At 41.5% G+C, this 18,972-nt stretch overlaps 1 protein-coding gene across 2 annotated transcripts in view; it reads right to left on the reverse strand.

Moving 5' to 3' along the window:
- Positions 1–258: 258 nt before the first annotated feature.
- The window catches only part of LOC101685766 (putative adhesion G protein-coupled receptor E4P), a 52,396-nt gene continuing 33,682 nt past the window's right edge, over positions 259–18,972 (reverse strand). For both annotated transcript variants that reach the window (XM_045085381.1, XM_045085375.1), the window contains 6 exons: positions 10,831–11,066; positions 8,792–8,858; positions 8,122–8,213; positions 6,560–6,740; positions 3,492–3,587; positions 259–602 (listed from right to left, as the gene is read on the reverse strand). In XM_045085381.1, the coding sequence (XP_044941316.1) occupies positions 495–602; positions 3,492–3,587; positions 6,560–6,740; positions 8,122–8,213; positions 8,792–8,858; positions 10,831–11,066 (780 nt within the window). In that variant the 3' untranslated portion in view covers positions 259–494. The remainder of the gene's footprint in view (positions 603–3,491; positions 3,588–6,559; positions 6,741–8,121; positions 8,214–8,791; positions 8,859–10,830; positions 11,067–18,972) is intronic.

Consider the following 18,972-nt stretch of genomic DNA (forward strand, 5'->3'; position numbering starts at 1 on the left):
GCAAAGGAGACAGTGCTGGTCTCTGCGCACAAGACACGCCTGTTGACAAGGCACTCCTAAGTGGGATGGTGGTGGAATTTTGCAACACAAGAAGGCAACCCCCTTCTTTATATTTATTCATATGGGAATTATTGAATTCTGAAAATGTCGGGTTTGCAAAATCTTCAGGAGCATAAAATGCAACTGAATGCCCAGAGAGAGAAAACTGCCAGGTGAATCTAGATGTTGGCCAATAAATCCTGGCAAGGAAGCGAGAGCTGGAAGAAGAAAATCTCTTTATTGCCTTCATTATTAAAAATTATTCCTTGCATATTTAATGGCGTGTGATAAACAATACTGGGTATGGGACTCAGAGGTCTCCCCCTGACCACTTTTTTTCTATGGAGCTAGAAGCCAAAATAGAGGAAAGCCTCAACTGCTTTCAGGATGAAGATGCCAATGGTGTCATTTGTCCGATCCACATGTGACCACAGGGGGCGCTGTCCGGAAGCAGCTCAGTTTTCTGTTCTTAACCAAGATAAAGAGACAGGAGTCTGAGGCCGTGGTTGCACAGAAGGAACGCCTCTTCTGCGGAAGACTTCTGATGACATCGCTGGTTCCTCCTATTTGGGGAGATAATATGTAGAACAAGCTGAAGAGAAATTAACACCTCAGGAAATGACAAGCCAGAATGTCTCTAAGGTCCAAAGCTCAGTAAAGAAGTCCTCATATCTGACTTTACAGCCTTTCCTCCTCCAAACACCACCTATGATAGTCTTTTTATTTATCTGCTCTTCTCGCAAACATTTATAGTTATTATAGTGATAGCATTTATCACTAAATGCTATAGAGGATCAGTGAGGAATGTAAGGTTGAATATCTCCTTTTTAAAATATTTATGTACTTAATCTTTTAGAGAGAGTGTGAGAGCGAGTTAGGGGAGAGGAAGACAGAGAGGCATAGAGAGAAAATCTCAAGCAAATTCCATACTCAGCATGGAACCCAATGCACGGCTCAGTCTCACAACCCTGAGATCATGACCTGAGCAGAAACAAACCAGGAGTGGGATGCTTCACAAGCTGAGCCACCTAGGCGGCCTAAGTATGTACTTTTTAAATTTTTTTTAAAGATTTTATTTATGTATTTGACAGACAGAGATCACAAGTAGGCAGAGAGGCAGGCAGAGAGAGAGCAGGGTGGTGGGGGGAGGAGGCTCCCCACTGAGCAGAGAGCCCGATGTGGGGCTTGATCCCAGGACCCTGAGATCATGACCTGAGCCAAAGGCAGAGGCTTTAACCCACTGAGCCACCCAGGCGCCCCCCTGAGTATGTGCTTTTTTTTTTAAATTTATTTTTTATTTTCAGCATAACAGTATTCATTGTTTTTGCACCACACCCAGTGCTCCATGCAATCCATGCCCTCTATAATACCCACCACCTAGTACCCCGACCTCCCACTCCCCACCCCTTCAAAACCCTCAGATTGTTTTTCAGAGTCCATAGTCTCCCATGGTTCACCTCCCCTTCCAGTTTCCCCCAATTCCCTTCTCCTCTCTAACTCCCCATGTCCTCCATGCTATTTGTTATGCTCCACAAAGAAGTGAAATCATATGATAATTGACTCTCTCTGCTTGACTGATTTGACTCAGCATAATCTCTTCCAGTCCCGTCCATGTTGCTACAAAAGTTGGGTATTTGTCCTTTCTGATGGAGGCATAATACTCCATAGTGTATATGGACCACATCTTCCTTATCCATTTGTCCGTTGAAGGGCAGAGATATCACCTTACACCAGTTAGAATGGCCAAAATTAGCAAGACAGGAAACAACATGTGTTGGAGAGGATGTGGAGAAAGGGGAACCCTCTTACACTGTTGGTGGAAATGCAAGTTGGTGCAGCCTCTTTGGAGAACAGTGTGGAGATTCCTCAAGAAATTAAAAATAGAACTTCCCTATGACCCTGCCATTGCACTCCTGGGTATTTACCCCAAAGATACAGAGGTAGTGAAAAGAAGGGCCATCTGTACCCCAATGTTTATAGCAGCAGTGGCCACGGTCGCCAAACTGTGGAAAGAACTGAGTATGTGCTTTTTAGAAGTAAAGCATTGTCCAAAGATAAGGGGATAGTATTACTGTTTGAGGCCTTCTATATAGTTGACTCTTGATAATGTGGTGCTCATACAAGTAATGTTGACATGGTTCAGAGTAGAGCAAAGTGCTTTCATGTACATTGTTTTTTTCCTCAATATGACATTTCAATGATGAGCAGATTGAGGTGCAGGGGGTTTAAGCTATTTGCCCAACATCTACCAGCTGGAGCCTGAAAGAACCAAGATTCAAACTCAAATCTGGTGAACCCCAGAACCCATGCAATGGATTCCACTATGCGACATGTTTTTGGAGACTGCATGTGTTGGGGCAGTTCCTTTTCACAGTTTAGATTGACATATTCTTTGACTACTGGTGATTATAGCCGAGGAGCGAACCAGTGGCATATACTCCTAGGACACGGTCAGCAGCCTGTAAACAGAATTGTCCTTGGTCTGAAAGCACATGTCCCAGGAAACTGGTCCCAAAAGTTTTTGATGATCTGGAGTGACAAACAACTCTGGTGACAATCAAGGGATATTGTCAACTTTCAGAGGAAAACAGACTTGAGTCTGAACCCCTGTACCCAGCTGAGTAGTTTCAGGCCAATCATGTGGACTTTCCCAGTCTGTGTCCTCATCAATAAACAAGGACCTTAGACACTCAACAAGTTAAGTGAGCATCTTTTGTGGGCCAGGCCTTGCTCTAGGTAGAAGGAAAATGATAATAACCACAGCTCTGAATCTTACATGGGGGCAGATACTGACCAAAGGTAAACACTGTCATATTTTTCAGAGTAAGAGAAATATCACACAGAGAGGCACAACATACAGAGAATTAAATAGAAGGTGGTGATAGACAGTAAAAGACTGTCACTGTGGCCACCTGACTGGAAACCAAACTCCCCCACCTCATGAGTCCTGATTTCTCTTCACTGCTCTATTTTTCCACAGCCCACATCACTTTGTAAAATAGTGCATAATTCATGTTTGGGGGCTTATTCTCAGCCACCCCCATCAGAACATCAGTTCTGTGAGGGCAAGGATTTTTGTCAGTGTATCTTCTGCTGTTTCTCCAGCAACTAAAACAGCATCTGGCATACTGGATTCTCATTAAATATTTGTTAAATGAGCATTGTTAAATAAATTTAAATTTTTGATGAAAGTCATTTGGATATTTGTGGAAAGTATGGAGAGAGCGGGAGAGAAAGGAAGGAAGGGAGGAAGGAGGAGGAAAGGGAGAGAAAGGAAAGAGAGGGAAGGGAAGGAACGGAAAAAGAAAAGACAAAAGAACAGAGTTCTACCAGTTTTGTTCTCAAAAACTAGAAACCACCAGCATAATGGAGGAAGTAATGTAATTTCTCTTTTCTTTCAGATCAAGGTTAGGTTCAGCCAGTATACGACATTGCAGAGAAGCTGGTCTTACCATTTTGGTTTGGGTTGTAGAGCGTGTCACCTCCGTGCTTTCAGTTTCAACCCCTTTCCAGATCCCACTAAACCACTTCCTGTATTCCATTCGTACCTGAGGAATACAAATGTTTGTGTCACATCAGGAGCTAACTTAGGGAAGAAAGGACCCTGAAGAGGATGCTAAAGATATACATGCCAAGCCCCATTTGTGGGGCCCCATGACTACCCCCTCATTGTTTTCCTGTATAGTCTTGGACATCCTCTCCTTGGCTCATTCTAAAATTCAACTTCCTCATTGTAGAAAAGGTATTTACTAAATGTCAGGCATCACAAAGTTTCTATAGAGTCTACAGAGTGGTGGGGGTGGTGATGATCCTGACAATGAGGAGGAGGAGGATGGTGAAGATGATGGCGATAATCATGGAAGTGATGATGGTCAATGATGACAAAAACAATGCAGGTGATGGTGGTCATGGTGGTGATTATGACATAGGTCACCATTTATTGAACAATGGCAACCTTCAATACACTTTATTATCCACAATATATCAATTCATCCTTACATAAAACAAATGACAAAGGATCTTCTCGTACTCCCAATGAAAGGTAAAGAAGCTGACACTGCTGGGAGTGTGGACTTGTTCAAGGTCATACAGCCAGCACTCAGCACTGCATCATTCTCACATCAGAGCTGGGACACTAACCACATGCTGAACCACTCCCTGTGATTGCATGGATTCCTTCCTGAAACTTGCTTAAAATGTTTTAAAAAGATATTTAAATATTTAATATTCAACATTATTTCACCAAAGCACTTAAGTTGTACTTCATTTCTGGGCATGAGGAGTACCAAGCATTAAGAAGCCACTAGAAGGGGCGCCTGGGTGGCTCAGTGGGTTAAGCCGCTGCCTTCGGCTCAGGTCATGATCTCAGGGTCCTGGGATCGAGTCCCGCATTGGGCTCTCTGCTCAGCAGGGAGCCTGCTTCCCTCTCTCTCTCTCTGCCTGCCTCTCCATCTACTTGTGATTTCTCTCTGTCAAATAAATAAATAAAATCTTTAAAAAAAAAAAAAAAGAAGCCACTAGAAGATGAAAGAGAAATTAATGAAGTGTTACGATGGTCTTTTTGACACCAGCATCAAAATCGCTGGTAGTTCTGTTCAATAGCAAAAGGGGAGAACTGTTTCCAATCTTATAAGTGGATAAAAAAAATATAATGATGACCCTCACAAAACTTTAATGTGTGCCAAGGACTATGCTTGGAGATTCATATTGCGATATCTTTTTTAATCTCAGCCCTGTGACGCAGGTGTTGTCATGTACAGAAGTGAGAAGATTGAACCTCAGAGAGGATAAGAAGACTGGCCAAGCTCACACAGCCACCTACTCAGTGGATAACGTGACATGGGAGGTACAGTCCCTTTGTTTTTGGCATATTATGCCAAATATTCCAGTATCCTTCCCTAAAGGGCACTTCCCTATAAGAGGCTTCTGTATCCTCTTTCTGGTGAACTCAGACATGGCCAAGGAACTTCCTCCACCCAGTGAAAGAGAGCTAATTAAGCTAGACTTTGCCAAGATTTCCTTTCCCTTTGCCATGAGAATACCAATGTTCTAAATAAGGGCTGCCCTTCAACCTGCATCCCAGAGTAAAGACATTGTAGATCAAGCCATGGCTATTGTAAGGGCCTGGTTGGCCAGAGGGAGTCATTTTGTTTTTATGTAGTGGATTTAGATTGACCCCTCCCTTCCCAGAGGAACTTACTTGCAAAGCCTAGATACAAGGGTGGGTCAGGCCAGGTGAAGGCATCCCATCAGTGCGGTGCACATATATCTAGTAGGGTAAATTGAAATTCAATTGGCCACCCGTGTGTTACCTAGCAGTTTTTTTCTGTGTGTGGCATACTTAGCATGACTGGGCAGTTTTCTCTGTGTATTGCAATCTCATTGGCCACCTGTGTATAGCCCGGCTAAACTACCTCTATAAAAGTTAGTCTGTGAGGCTGGGAGGGGTTGCCTCTTTGCAAGAGATGGCCCTGACCAGTCAGTTTGATTCCCCTGATGCTTGACTCAAAATAAAGCTTTGCTTGACCTTCGCCTTGTATCAGTCTCGCCCCTTTGATTACGGACCCTAACAGCTATGTAGCATGAGCAAGAAATAATCTTTATTGTTAAAACCACTGAAATTAGGGGGTGGTGGCTATAAGTCACTGCAGCATAACCTCCCTTATGCTGACTGATACATGCTCTGCTATGGACTGAACTATGTCTCCTCAAAATTCACATTTTAAAAATTTATTTATTTATTTATTTAATTATTTGACACAGAGAGAGAGATCACAAGTAGGCAGAGAGGCAGGCAGAGGAAGATGGGGAAGCAGGCTCCCTGCCAAGCAGAGAGCCTGATGCAGGGCTCCATCCCAGGACCCTGAGATCATGACCTGAGCTGAAGGCAGAAGCTTAACCCACTGAGCCAACCAGACACCCCCAAAATTCGCATGTTAAAGCCCTAAATTCCCAGTATGACTGTATTTGAAGATATGATGATCCTTTCTAGAAAGGATTAAGATTTAATGAGGTCATAAGGGTAGAGCCCTGAATAGGATCATCCAATAGGATTAGTGTCCTGATAAGAAGGATAGTGTCCAATAGGATTAGTGTTCTGATAAGAAGAGACAGAAAAGTTCTCTCTCTTTCTCTCTCCCATTTAAGGGTCAGAATTGTGGCCACCTGCAAAAAAGAAGAGATCTCACCAGAACTCAACTGCATAGGTGCCCCGAACTCAGATGTCCATCCTCTAGAATTATAAGAGAAATTTCTGTTGCCCAAGCCCCGCAGTCTATGGTATATTGATATGTCATCTCCACTGACAGAAGCACTCTCTTAAGATATATGTTGGAATGTGAAGGTTAGGCCAATGCTAACTCAGAGCATATAGCATACCAAGTCATCATTTAAAGCCTCCTTTCAGAATGAAGGCAACCCCAAATACAAATATGAAAGGTCAGAGAAGGGTGAGAATGTGAATGACCATTCAATAAGACTTAGGGAGTTGACTGGTGAGAGACAAAATAATTAGTCTTACCTGGCGATTAAGGAGACAGTATACCACAAAGAGCAAAACGCCCTGCAGGACATTGATGATGGTGAATGTGTATGCAACGACTGATCCAATCACCTTCCCAACCTCTTCAATCATAAAAAAGCCAAGGCCCCAAGAACAGCCCAGGGTAAATAGCTGAGCAATGGCTTTAAATGTCATGAGTCTGAAAAGGAACAAGAGCAGTAATAAGTATCACTCATCACTCTGTGTTGGGCGCTGTGCTAAATGCTCTGCACATATTACCTGATTTAAACATGTGCGTAAGTGACTTAGGCAAAGTCATATGACTCAAAGATGAGGCAGAGCCCATATTTTCAATGGATGTTTCTGAGAATAATGCTTTCTCCTATTCTTGGAAGTGATTTATCTGCAAGTCTTTTACCTGGTTCTATTGGGAGATGTGTGGAAGTGCCTTCTAGAAATTTGTATTGAAAATGTGTTGATGATGATATCATGACTTTAGAATAAAACATGCTGTTGTGTTTCTTCAAATGAAAGTTGTGTTTTATAAAACAGAATGGGGTTGCTCGTGGCAGTTGTCTAGGAAAGATGACATGTATGAATGTATGTGTGTGTCTGTGTGTGTGTGTGTGTGTGAGAGAGAGAGAGAGAGAGAGAGATCCTGCATTCATTCAACATGTGTAGAGGAATGAAGAAATGCCAAGAAGGGTGAGCTGAAAACACTGAGGCAAAGAGATGTTAGGTTGGTCTGATAAGTAGATGAGATCAAAGCCAGGGTCTGAAATTGGAAAGATATTCCTTTAAGTTTTGTCCACATGATTCATCACCAATGTAAGGTTTTTGCCCACTCTTGGGAAAAATAAGCACTTGCTTCTCTTATCAATGGGGGGGATGGTAGTTGTGCCCACCACATAGATTGGAGTTATGAGCATTCAGTGAAAGAATATTGATCCATGAAATATGTGCCCTCCTTAATACCCTGGTAGTAGGTATTAAGGAGGGCACATATTGCATGGAGCCCTGGGTGTTGTACATAAACAGTGATTCTTGGACCAGGGCATCAAAAACTAATGATGTATTTTATGGTGACTAACATAACAGAATAAAAAGGAAAGGATGTTGGTAGATTCCCAACATCTACCAAGTTCCTAGTTAATGTTAGTTGTTCTTACCATTATTTTTAATCATTTAGATCAACACAGTAAGAACTGAGTGCCTACAACCAAGGATAATGGAGTACCCAGGAGTGGGTGGACTCATGGGGTGGAGGAGGGAGGATAATGTCAATACTCTTGGCATGAATTTCATATGAAGATTATGCTATACAAAGTATTTGCTACACAAATGCCACCCAATGAATATTTGTTGAATAAAGAGATCAAGGAGTACACTAAGCTACCTGAAAATTATAGTTTTCACTTCTAGAAGTTGCACCTCATACACACTTTATGCAATACCATGGATATCCAACCATGAAGTGTTTTTTCATGTATAGGGTATAGGGTTTTTTTTTTCCCCCCAGGCAGAAAGAATGTAGTCTTGTAGGAAAATCTGTGGATACCACTGATCTGGGACCTTCTTACCTGGTGTCCTGAATGGTAGAAATTTCTTTATTGAGGGAGGAAAGTTTGCTTCTCAAAATCCACAAAATTTGGAAGTACAACACCAAGTTTATCTGTGGGCACAGAATGAAATATTGACTTGGAATTTTATTTTGAGGCCATATCATGCAACCCAATTTGAGGTGGACCTAAATATCTTTTCCCAAAAGATACAGGCTTCATAGCATGCTATGCACATATGCTCTGGTCTTTTATACAGCACATTGTGTGTATATGACCTGTGACACTTGGTGCTTGACTAGGATGTCTATATAATACATCATTCAAATCAAGACACCTTGAAAGTGAAAGATTACTATTCATATCTATACCAGGGCAATGGATGTGATCAGGAAGTTGTTGGCAAACAGGAGAACGTGGCACTCTGTGCAGAGGAGATACTTGCTAAATGTTGAATGAAAAAATATGGGATTTTTGGAATACCCAGCAGAGTTATATCAAAGCAACAAGTAATCTATAAGGGAGCAAGGGAAAGACATGATGACAGTATTTCAAGGAAGAGGAGTTAATCATATTAGACTGTATTTTCTTACCTTCACTTCATTTCCATTTTCATGGAAAAAAACACACACTCCATGCTTGGCCAATTCAGGGAAGGCAGACCCATAAATAACTATCATTAGTTACTCACCAAGATAATGAATGCCACTGGTCCCATGAAACTCCAGATGAACCCTTTATCCAGCTTGAGCCAGCAGCTGTTGAGAGAGGAGTATGCATAAGCTGCCTATTTCTCAGAAGGCAGAGAACTTGAATTCAGACTCCTGTAGCAAGATCCAACCAGTACAGAGAACCATTTAGTTCAGAACCTAGACTTTAGATGTAATCAGACATGGGTCCTCATCTGACACAAGCGATATAATCTAAGCCTCAATTCCCTCAAGTGTAAAGTGAGGGCAAACAGAAGTATTGAAAAGATTAAATGATTACAGTGGCTATATGCCAAGTCTTGAAGTCAGGTAGGGTCAGTCCTCTGACTTTGTTCCTCTCTTTCAATATTGTGTTAGCTATTCAGGATCTTTTTCTTCTCTATATAAATATTAGAATCAGTTTATCATTATCTAAAAAATAATTTTTTGGGATTATGATTGGAAATGCATTGAATCTATAGATCAAGTTGGGAAGAACTGACTTCTTGACAATATTGAATCTTCCTATCCATGAACATGGACTATCCCTCCATGTATTTGAATCTTCTTTGATTTCTTTCATGAGATTTTTTCAGTTTTCCTCATATAGATCTTGTAGGAAACATCAAATGAGATAATGTGTACATAGTTTTTGAGTATGGTTCTTGGCAAACAGGTAAGGCTCAATAAATTATACCCCAAAATAATGATTGTTATCAGAAAGAGAATAAAAGCAGTACTTTAACTACAGCAAGAAAACCTATCAACACTAAGTATTTTCCATGTACCAAGTACTCTGTTGATCAAATACTTTTTATTAAGTCATGCCCTATGTTGGCAAAGATAGTATAGATTACTCTGAACAAAGACCTGGCAGCATAAAACTAGGAAATGTGACAAGCAATTGCCCACATTCAGTGAGCAGAAAAGTTCCCACACTTAAGTTCTATTCCAGGTGTTACTAACACAGTCTAAACCCAGTCCACTCCTTGTTTTTGTAAATAAAGCTTTATTGAAACATAGCCACATCAATTCATTTATATATGGTCTATGAATTGGCTGCACTCCCACAACAAAGGCAATATTGAGTAATTGCCACAAACACCAAATGGACACAGAGACAAAAACAGTTACCACATGGCCCTTTATAGATAGTTTGCCAACAACTGATATACGCTACCATGAGATCTCCAGAATTGTTCTGGCAGGGCATAGGGTTCAGACTGGAGAAAGGACATCATTTCTTCTTCAAGAGAGACACTTTCATCATGTTGTTTTTGCATGTGTGCCTACTCTCTAACCAAAGCCCCACTGTCAAAATACTAACGTCCTCAACTAACTTTGCAGGGCTTTGCAAACTTCTTTAGTGCGGCAGCAATTCCTTTAGTGAGGAATTCTGACTAATTCTCTTTTTAGCTGACACCTTAGGAAAGTTTCTTAGATGCACTAAGACCCAGATGTCCTGTGTATGAGGTAATTAACAGTGCTGACTCCACAGGATCAGGGGGAGATTGAGACATAATATATGCACTATTTCTGATGCATCCCAGTCCTTCAAGATTTGTTGTCATTGTTGTTACTTTCTATATTTTGGGATGAATCTCAAGCTCTTCAGGATACCCTTTCAGAATCTTCCGGAACACAGAGGCCACAGGTGAGCTTTTCCATCCCTGAATTTCCTGAGCGTATTTTTTTGGTCCCTAATGTCCTGAAGTTGTATTCAAAATTGTATCATAAGTACATTTGTCTGAAAGGTACTTCCCTATTTGGGAAACTGGGCCCTGGATTTCACCAAAAGTCTCAAAAGGATCCAACCCCAAAGATGCTGAGAATCATTGCTCTAGGAATTTCTAAGGACAAAATAGAATTCTGGCTTAAAACAGGACTGGTACACAATAAAAATAAATAAAAATAAAAATAAAACAGGACTGGTTTTGTGAAGTATAATTCACAACAGGAAAAGGACTAAAATGTTTTTGATTTCTGATCATGCATCAGTCATGGACACCATTTCCACCAGAAAGGCACAGAGCATGCTTACTGAGTATGTGAGCCATAGTTTTGGGGTCCTACTATTGCAGACACAGCCACAATGAGAGCTGGAATCCCATAACCTGAAGGGTACATGAACTTCTTCTTGAATTTGCCTGCGCTAGTGTAGTTGGCCACCTTGAGATTCCTAACGGTGAGGAAGAGATGCAGCCCTTCAAGGAGCATCCAGGTGAAAGAGGCCAGATAGAGGTAGTGCAGCACCCCAGCGATGATAGAGCACAGCACCTGGAGGGGAGACAAGAGTTAAGAATGTGGTCTGTACCTGATCATGTCCTTAGCACTCAGCATTTCCTGGATATTGGCCTGCATCTTCACACCTGTGACATTTTGCTGGGAGGGACAACACAGTTTTGGGGAGCTTTCACTGGTCCCATGCTTACCCTATGTATGGAGCAGTCCAGTAATGCAGAGGAATGAATGTTCTGGGAATAGTCCTCAGATCCATGACAGACCAGTGCTGGTGGATGAATAGTCCATGGCCCTTGCCCTTTGGATGCCCTTGATGCTTAATTTTATGTGTCAACTGGACTAAGCTAAGGAATGCCCAGATAACATTTAAAACATCATTTCTTGGTGTGTCTGTGAGGGTGTTTCAGGAATTATGAATTAGCATTTGAGTCAGGAGACTGAGGGTGGACATCATCAATCCTTTTGAGGGTCTAAAAAATATTTATGTGGAGGAAGAGAGAACTTGCTCTCTGCTTGAGCTGGGACAGCCAGCTCTCAGACATTGGTGGCTGCAGCTCCAGTAAAACAACAACAATAATGACAACAAGAACAACAGAAAAAGACTGTTTTACAAAAGTTTTTTTTTTTTTTAAACAGAAACAGAGGGTAGGCCAGAATCAGCATCAACACTGTCCTCTGCCAATACTGTCCATTTCCTAATGAGGAAACTGGGTCCCAAAAGGTAGACTGTCATCCAAGATCACATAGCTGGCAAAAAATAAAAATGGATTTCAAACCCAAACTGTCTCCAGACACTATACTTACTCTTAACCATAGCAATGTACAGCCTCCTGGGGGGCTGGGGGCTGGGGTGGGGGGGGGGGAATAGTGCTTTCATAACCTTCTGGCTGTGAGATCATAGTCTTTTAGGGTTAAAAGGATCTTTGGAAAATATCTAGTTCCAATTCATCCTGGATATGATGATGACTGTGATCATAATGGAGACAAAAACTAACATCATTTAGTGTAGCAAAGCCACTGTACACCCAGAATTCAAAACTTCCTCCACCCTTGATTCCAGACTATAGACTTGCCACTAGGATGGAACTTCCCAGGCAGAGACTACATCTCCCTGTCCCCCTTGCCATCAGGTGGGACCGCTTCACGGATTTATAGCCAGGAGAACATGAAGGGACGTGATGTGCACTATTTTTTAAGACAGCCCTCATGGAACTTTGCCGGGTTCTTTTCTCTTGTCAGTTGGCAAAAATAGAAAGGACTCTTTGATGACCTCACAAGCTGTACATACAAGACAAAAGAGCTTCCATCAGCCTGAGGTTGGAGGATAGACACCCTTCAAAACTGTTTGCCCACCGTCTACTGATACAAAAGGGGGAAATTAACCACTCTTGTGCTTAGTCAATGACATCTTATTTTTTTAAAAGATTTTATTTATTTATTTGACAGACAGAGATCACAAGGAGGTAGAGAGGCAGGCATAGAGAGAGGGGGAAGCAGGGCCCCTGCTGAGCAGAGAGCCCCATGTGGGGCTTGATCCCAGGACCCTGAGATCATGACCTGAGCCGAAGGCAGAGGTTTTGACCGACTGAGCCACCCAGATATCCCAGTCAATGACATTTTAGAGTTTATATGTTACAGAAACTGTTTTTACCTTACCTAATGCCACAGTCTGACTCTCAGTCAGCTTGCTAAATGGTTTCTCAAAAAGTACAAATTTTATTCAGAGTTACAGATGAAGGAGAGATGAAATGGAAACTTGCTTTTCCCCCTAACACCATCACTGCTGACTCTAATTCTTTATGGGACTAACATAACATAATAAAAATTTTAAGATGGAAAAACATTCCATGTTTATGGATCAGAAAAATAAACATCATTAAAATGTCCATGCTGCCCAGAGTAATCTATACTTTCAACACCATCTCAATCAAAATACCAAAGGCATTTTTCAAAATGCTGGAACAAACTATCCTAAAATTTGTATGGAACCAGAAAAGACCCTGAATCTCCAAGGAAATGTTGAAAAAGAAAAACAAAGCTGGACATCACGTTGCCTGATTTCAAGCTTTATTACAAAGCTGTGATCCCCTAGACAGCATGGCACTGGTGCAAAAACAGATACATAGACCAATGGAACACAGTAGAGAGCCCAGACATGGACTCTCAACTTTATGGTCAAATAATCTTTGACAAAACAGGAAAAAATATCCAATGGAAAAAAAAGACAGTTTCTTCAATAAATGGTTCTGGAGAAGTTAGATGGCTATATATAGAAGAATGAAACCAGACCATTCTCTTACACCATACACATACAAAAAAAAATTTAAATTTAAATCTAATTTAGTTAATACATAATGTATTTTAGTTTCAGGGGTAGAATTCAGTGATTCATGAGTTGCGTATAACACCCAGTGCTCATTACATCAAGTGCCTTTCTTAAAGCCCATCACCCAATTACCCCATCACCCCACCCACATCCCCTCTAGTAGCCTTCAGTTTGTTTTCTATAGTTAAGAATCTCTTGGGACACAATGTAACTCAGTTGGTTGAGCAACCAACTCTTGGTTTGGGCTCAGGTCATGAACTCAGGATTATGGGATCAAGCCCCAAGTCAGGCTCCATACTCAGCAGGGAGTCTGCTTGGGATTCTCTCTCTCCCCCCCTCTCTCTGCCCCTCTCCCTGCTTGCTCTCTCTTTCTCAATCACACACTCTCTCAAAATAAATTAAAAAATCTTTAAAACAAAGCTGTGATCAACAAGACAGTATGGTATTGGCACAAACACAGACACATAGACCGATGGAACAGAATAGGGAATCCAGAAATGAACCCTCAACTCTATAGTCAACTAATCTTTGACAAATCAGGGGAAAATATCCAATGGAAAAAGACAGTCTCTTCAATAAATGGTGCTGGGAAAATTGGACAGCTACATATAGAAGAATAAAACTGGACTATCCTCTTACACCATACACAAAGATAAACTCAAAATGGATGCAAGACCTTAATGTGAGTCAGGAACCCTTCAAATCCTAGAGAAGAACATAGGCAGAACCTCTTTGACATCAGCCACAGCAACTTCTTTCAAGACACGTTTCCAAAGGCGAGGGAAACAAAAGGGAAAATAAACTTTTGGGACTTCATCAAGATCAAAAGCTTCTGCAGAGCAAAGGAAACAGTCAACAAAACAAAGAGGCAACCCATGGAATGGAGAAGATATTCACAAATGACACAATAGACGAAGGGCTAATATTCAAGGTCTATGAAGAACTTCTCAAACTCAACACCCAAAAAACAGATAGTCATGTCAAAAAATGGGCAGAAGACATGAACAGATACTTCTCCAAAGAAGACATACAAATGGCTAACAGACACATGAAAAAATGTCCATCATCATTAGCCCTCAGGGAGATTCAAATCAAAACCACATTGAGATACCACCTCACACCAGTTAGAATGGCCAAAATTAAGTGTGTTGGAGAGGATGTGGATAAAGGGGAACCCTCTTACACTGTCAGTGGGAATGCAAGTTGGTGTAGCCACTTTGGAAAACAGTGTGGAGATTCCTTAAGAAATTTTAAATAGAGTTTCCCTATGACCCTGCAATTGCACTACTGGGTATTTACCCCAAAGATACAGATGTAGTGAAAAGAAGGGCCATCTGTACCCTAATGTTCATAGCAGCAATGGCCACAGTCACCAAAGTGTGGAAAGAGCAAAGATGCCCTTCAACAGACGAATGGATAAAGAAGATATGGTCTATATATACAATGGAATATTATGCCTCCATCAGAAAGGATGAATACCCAACTTTTGTATCAACATGGACAGGACTAGAGGAGATTATGCTGAGTGAAATAAAGTAAATTATTTTACAGATAAAGTAAATTATCAAGTGGTTTCACTTACTTGTGGAGCATAAGGAATAACATGGAGGACATTAGGAGAAGGAAAGGAAAAGTGAATTGGGGGAAATTGGAGGGGGAGATGAACCATGAGAGATGGTGGACTCTGAGAAACAGATGGTTTTGGAGGGAGGGGAACTGGGGGTTAGGTGAGCCTGGTTACAGGTATTAAGGAGGGCATGGAGCACTGGGTGTGGTGCATAAACAATGAATCTTGGAACACTGAAAAAATAAGACAAAATTTTAAAAAATAATATAATAAAAAGAGTCTGGAAGTTTTCCTTCTGCTTCAATTTTTTGAAACAGCTTCAGGAGAATAGGTGTTATTTCTTCTTTGAAAGTTTGGTAGAGATTAAGAGATTAAGAGATTATGGTTTGGTAGAATTCCCCAGGGAATCTGTCAGGTCCTGGGCTCTTGTTTTTTGGGAGGTTTTTGGTCACTGCTTCAATCTCATTACTAGATATTAGTCTATTCAGGTTGTCAGTTTCTTCCTGGTTCAATTTTGGGAGTTTATAGTTTTCCAGGAATGCATCCATTTCATCTAGGTTGCTTAACTTATTGGCATATAACTGTTGATAATAACTTCTGATGATTGTTTCTACTTCCTTGGTGTTAGTTGTGATCTCTCCCTTTTCATATATAATTTTATTAATTTGAGCTTTCTCCCTTTTCTTTTGGATTAGTGTGGCCAATGGTCTATTGATCTTATTGATTTTTTCAAAAAACCAGCTTCTAGTTTCATTGATACGTTCTACTGTATCTCTAGTTTCTGCCTCATTGATCTCTGCTCTAATCTTGATTATTTCCCTTCTTATGTGTGGAGTTGGTTTGATTTGTTGTTGATTCTCCAGTTCTTTAAGGTGTAGAGACAGCTGGTGTATTCTGGATTTTTCAACTTTTTTGAGGGAGGCTTGGATGGCTATGTATTTACCCCTTAGGACCGCCTTTGCTGTATCCCATAGGTTTTGGACTGAAGTGTCTTCATTCTCATTGGTTTCCATGAATTGTTTCAGTTCTTCTTTGATCTCCTAGTTGATCCAAGCATTCTTAAGCAAGGTGGTCCTTAGCTTCCAGGTGTTTGAGTTCCTTCCAAACTCTTCCTTGTGATTGAGCTCCAGTTTCAAAGCATTGTGATCTGAGAATATGTAGGGAAACATCTCAGTCTTTTGGTATCGGTTCAGTCCTGATTTGTGACCCAGTATGCGGTCTATTCTGGAGAAGGTTCCATGTGCACTTGAGAAGAATGAGTATTACACTATTGGTGGGAATGCAAGTTGGTGCAGCCACTTTGGAGAACAATGTGGAGATTTCTCAAGAAATTAAAAATATAGCTTCCCTATGATCCTGCAATTGCACTACTGGGTATTTACCCCAAAGATACAGATGTCGTGAAAAGAAGAGCCATCTGTTCCACAATGTTTATAGGAGCAATGGCCACGGTTGCCAAACTGTGGGAAGAACCAAGATGCCCTTCAATGGACAAATGGATAAGGAAGATGTGGTCCATATACACTATGGAGTATTATGCCTCCATCAGAAAGGATGAATACCCAACTTTTGTAGCAACATGGACGGGACTGGAAGAGATTATGCTAAGTGAAATAAGTCAAGCAGAGAGAGTCAATTATCATATGGTTTCACTTATTTGTGGAGCATAACAAATAACATGGAGGACATGGGGAGATGGAGAGGAGAAGGGAGTTGAGGGAAATTGGAAGGGGAGGTGAACCATGAGAGACTATGGACTCTGAAAAACAACCTGAGGGTTTTGAAGGGGTGGGGGGTGGGAAGTTAGGGGAGCCAGGTGGTGGGTATTAAGGAGCGCACTTATTGCATGGAGGACTGGGTGTGGTGCAAAAACAATGAATACTGTTATGCTGAAAAGAAATTTAAAAAAAGAATATAGTTATTAAAAAATCTTAAATTTAGCGAGGAGTCAAGATGGCGGAGAAGTAGCAAGCTGAGACTGCTTCAGCTAGCCGGAGATCAGCTAGATACCTTATCTAAAGATTGCAAACACCTGAAAATCCATCGGCAGATCGAAGAGAAGAAAAACAGCAATTCTGGAAACAGAAAAACAACCACTTTCTGAAAGGTAGGACCGGCGGAGAAGTGAATCCAAAGCGACGGGAAGATAGACCCCGGGGGGAGGGGCCGGCTCCCGGCAAGCGGCGGAGCAACCGTGCACAAAATCAGGACTTTTAAAAGTCTGTTCCGCTGAGGGACATCGCTCCAGAGGCTAAACCGGGGCAAAGCCCACGCGGGGTCAGCGTGGCCTCAGGTCCCGCAGGGTCACAGAAGGATCGGGGGTGTCTGAGTGTCGCAGAGCTTGCGGGTATTGGAACGGGAAAGCCGGCTACAGAGACAGAGCCGACAGTAAGCTCACAGCTCCGTGTTACCTTGAACCGGTCGCAGGCTCGGTGAGCTCGGAGCGCGGCCGGAGGTCAGGCGGACGGGAGTAACTGGGCGCGGTTCTCTGAGCGCGCACTGAGGAGTGCGGCCCTGGGCTCTCGGCTCCTCCGGGCCGGACCAGGAGGCCGCCATTTGTATTCCCGTACTCTGGAACTCTACGGAAAGCGCTCAGGGAACAAAAGCTCCTGAAAGCAAACCCGAGCGGATTACTCACCCCCGGCCCCGGGTAAGGGCGGTGTAATTCCGCCTGGGGCAAAGACACTTGAGAATCACTACAACAGGCCCCTCCCCCAGAAGATCAACAAGAAATCCAGCCAAGACCAAGTTCACCTACCAAGGAGTGCGGTTTCAATACCAAGGAGAGCAGCAGAATTCCAGAGGAGGAGAAAGCCAAGCACAGAACTCATGGCTTTTTTCCTGTGATTTTTTTTAGTCTTGCAGTTAATTTAATTTTTTCTTTTTCATTTTTTTTTTTTTTCTCGCCTTCGGGTAAAATTTTTTTTTTAACTGTTACCTTTTTCTTTTTTAACGATTTTATACTAGTTTATCTAATATATATATTTTTTCTTTTTTACATTTTTCTTAGGTGTATTCTTTTTTTAAAAAATTCTTTTCTTTTCTTTTCTTTTTTTTTTCTTTTCTTTTTGTTTTTTTTTTTTCTTTCTTTCTTCCTTTTTGAACCTCTTTTTATCCCCTTTCTCCCCACTCACGATTTTGGATCTCTTCTAATTTGGTTAAAGCATATTTTCCTGGGGTTGTTGCCACCCTTTTAGTATTTTACTTGCCCCTTCATTTAGTCTTATCTGGACAAAATGACAAGACGTAAAAATTCAACACAAAAAAAAGAACAAGAGGCAGTACCAAAGGCTAGGGACCTAATCAATACAGACATCGGTAATATGTCAGATCTAGAGTTCAGAATGACAATTCTCACGGTTCTAGCCGGGCTCGAAAAAGGCATGGAAGATATTAGAGAAACCCTCTCGAGAGATATAAAAGCCCTTTCTGGAGAAATAAAAGAACTAAAATCTAACCAAGGTGAAATCAAAAAAGCTATTAATGAGGTGCAATCAAAAATGGAGGCTCTCACTGCTAGGATAAATGAGGCAGAAGAAAGAATTAGTGATATAGAAGACCAAATGACAGAGAATAAAGAAGCTGAGCAAAAGAGGGACAAACAGCTACTGGACCACGAGGGGAGAATTCGAGAGATAAGTGACACCATAAGACGAAACAACATTAGAATAATTGGGATTCCAGAAGAAGAAGAAAGTGAGAGGGGAGCAGAAGGTATCCTGGAGAGAATTATTGGGGAGAATTTCCCCAATATGGCAAAGGGAACGAGCATCAAAATTCAGGAGGTTCAGAGAATGCCCCTCAAAATCAATAAGAATAGGCCCACACCCCGTCACCTAATAGTAAAATTTACAAGTCTCAATGACAAAGAGAAAATCCTGAAAGCAGCCCGGGAAAAGAAGTCTGTAACATACAATGGTAAAAATATTAGATTGGCAGCTGACTTATCCACAGAGACCTGGCAGGCCAGAAAGAGCTGGCATGATATTTTCAGAGCACTAAACGAGAAAAACATGCAGCCAAGAATACTATATCCAGCTAGGCTATCA

Source organism: Mustela putorius, unplaced genomic scaffold, assembly GCF_011764305.1.
Source record: "Mustela putorius furo isolate JIRA1106 unplaced genomic scaffold, ASM1176430v1.1 tig00000095_pilon_pilon_pilon, whole genome shotgun sequence".
NCBI lineage: Eukaryota > Metazoa > Chordata > Mammalia > Carnivora > Mustelidae > Mustela > Mustela putorius.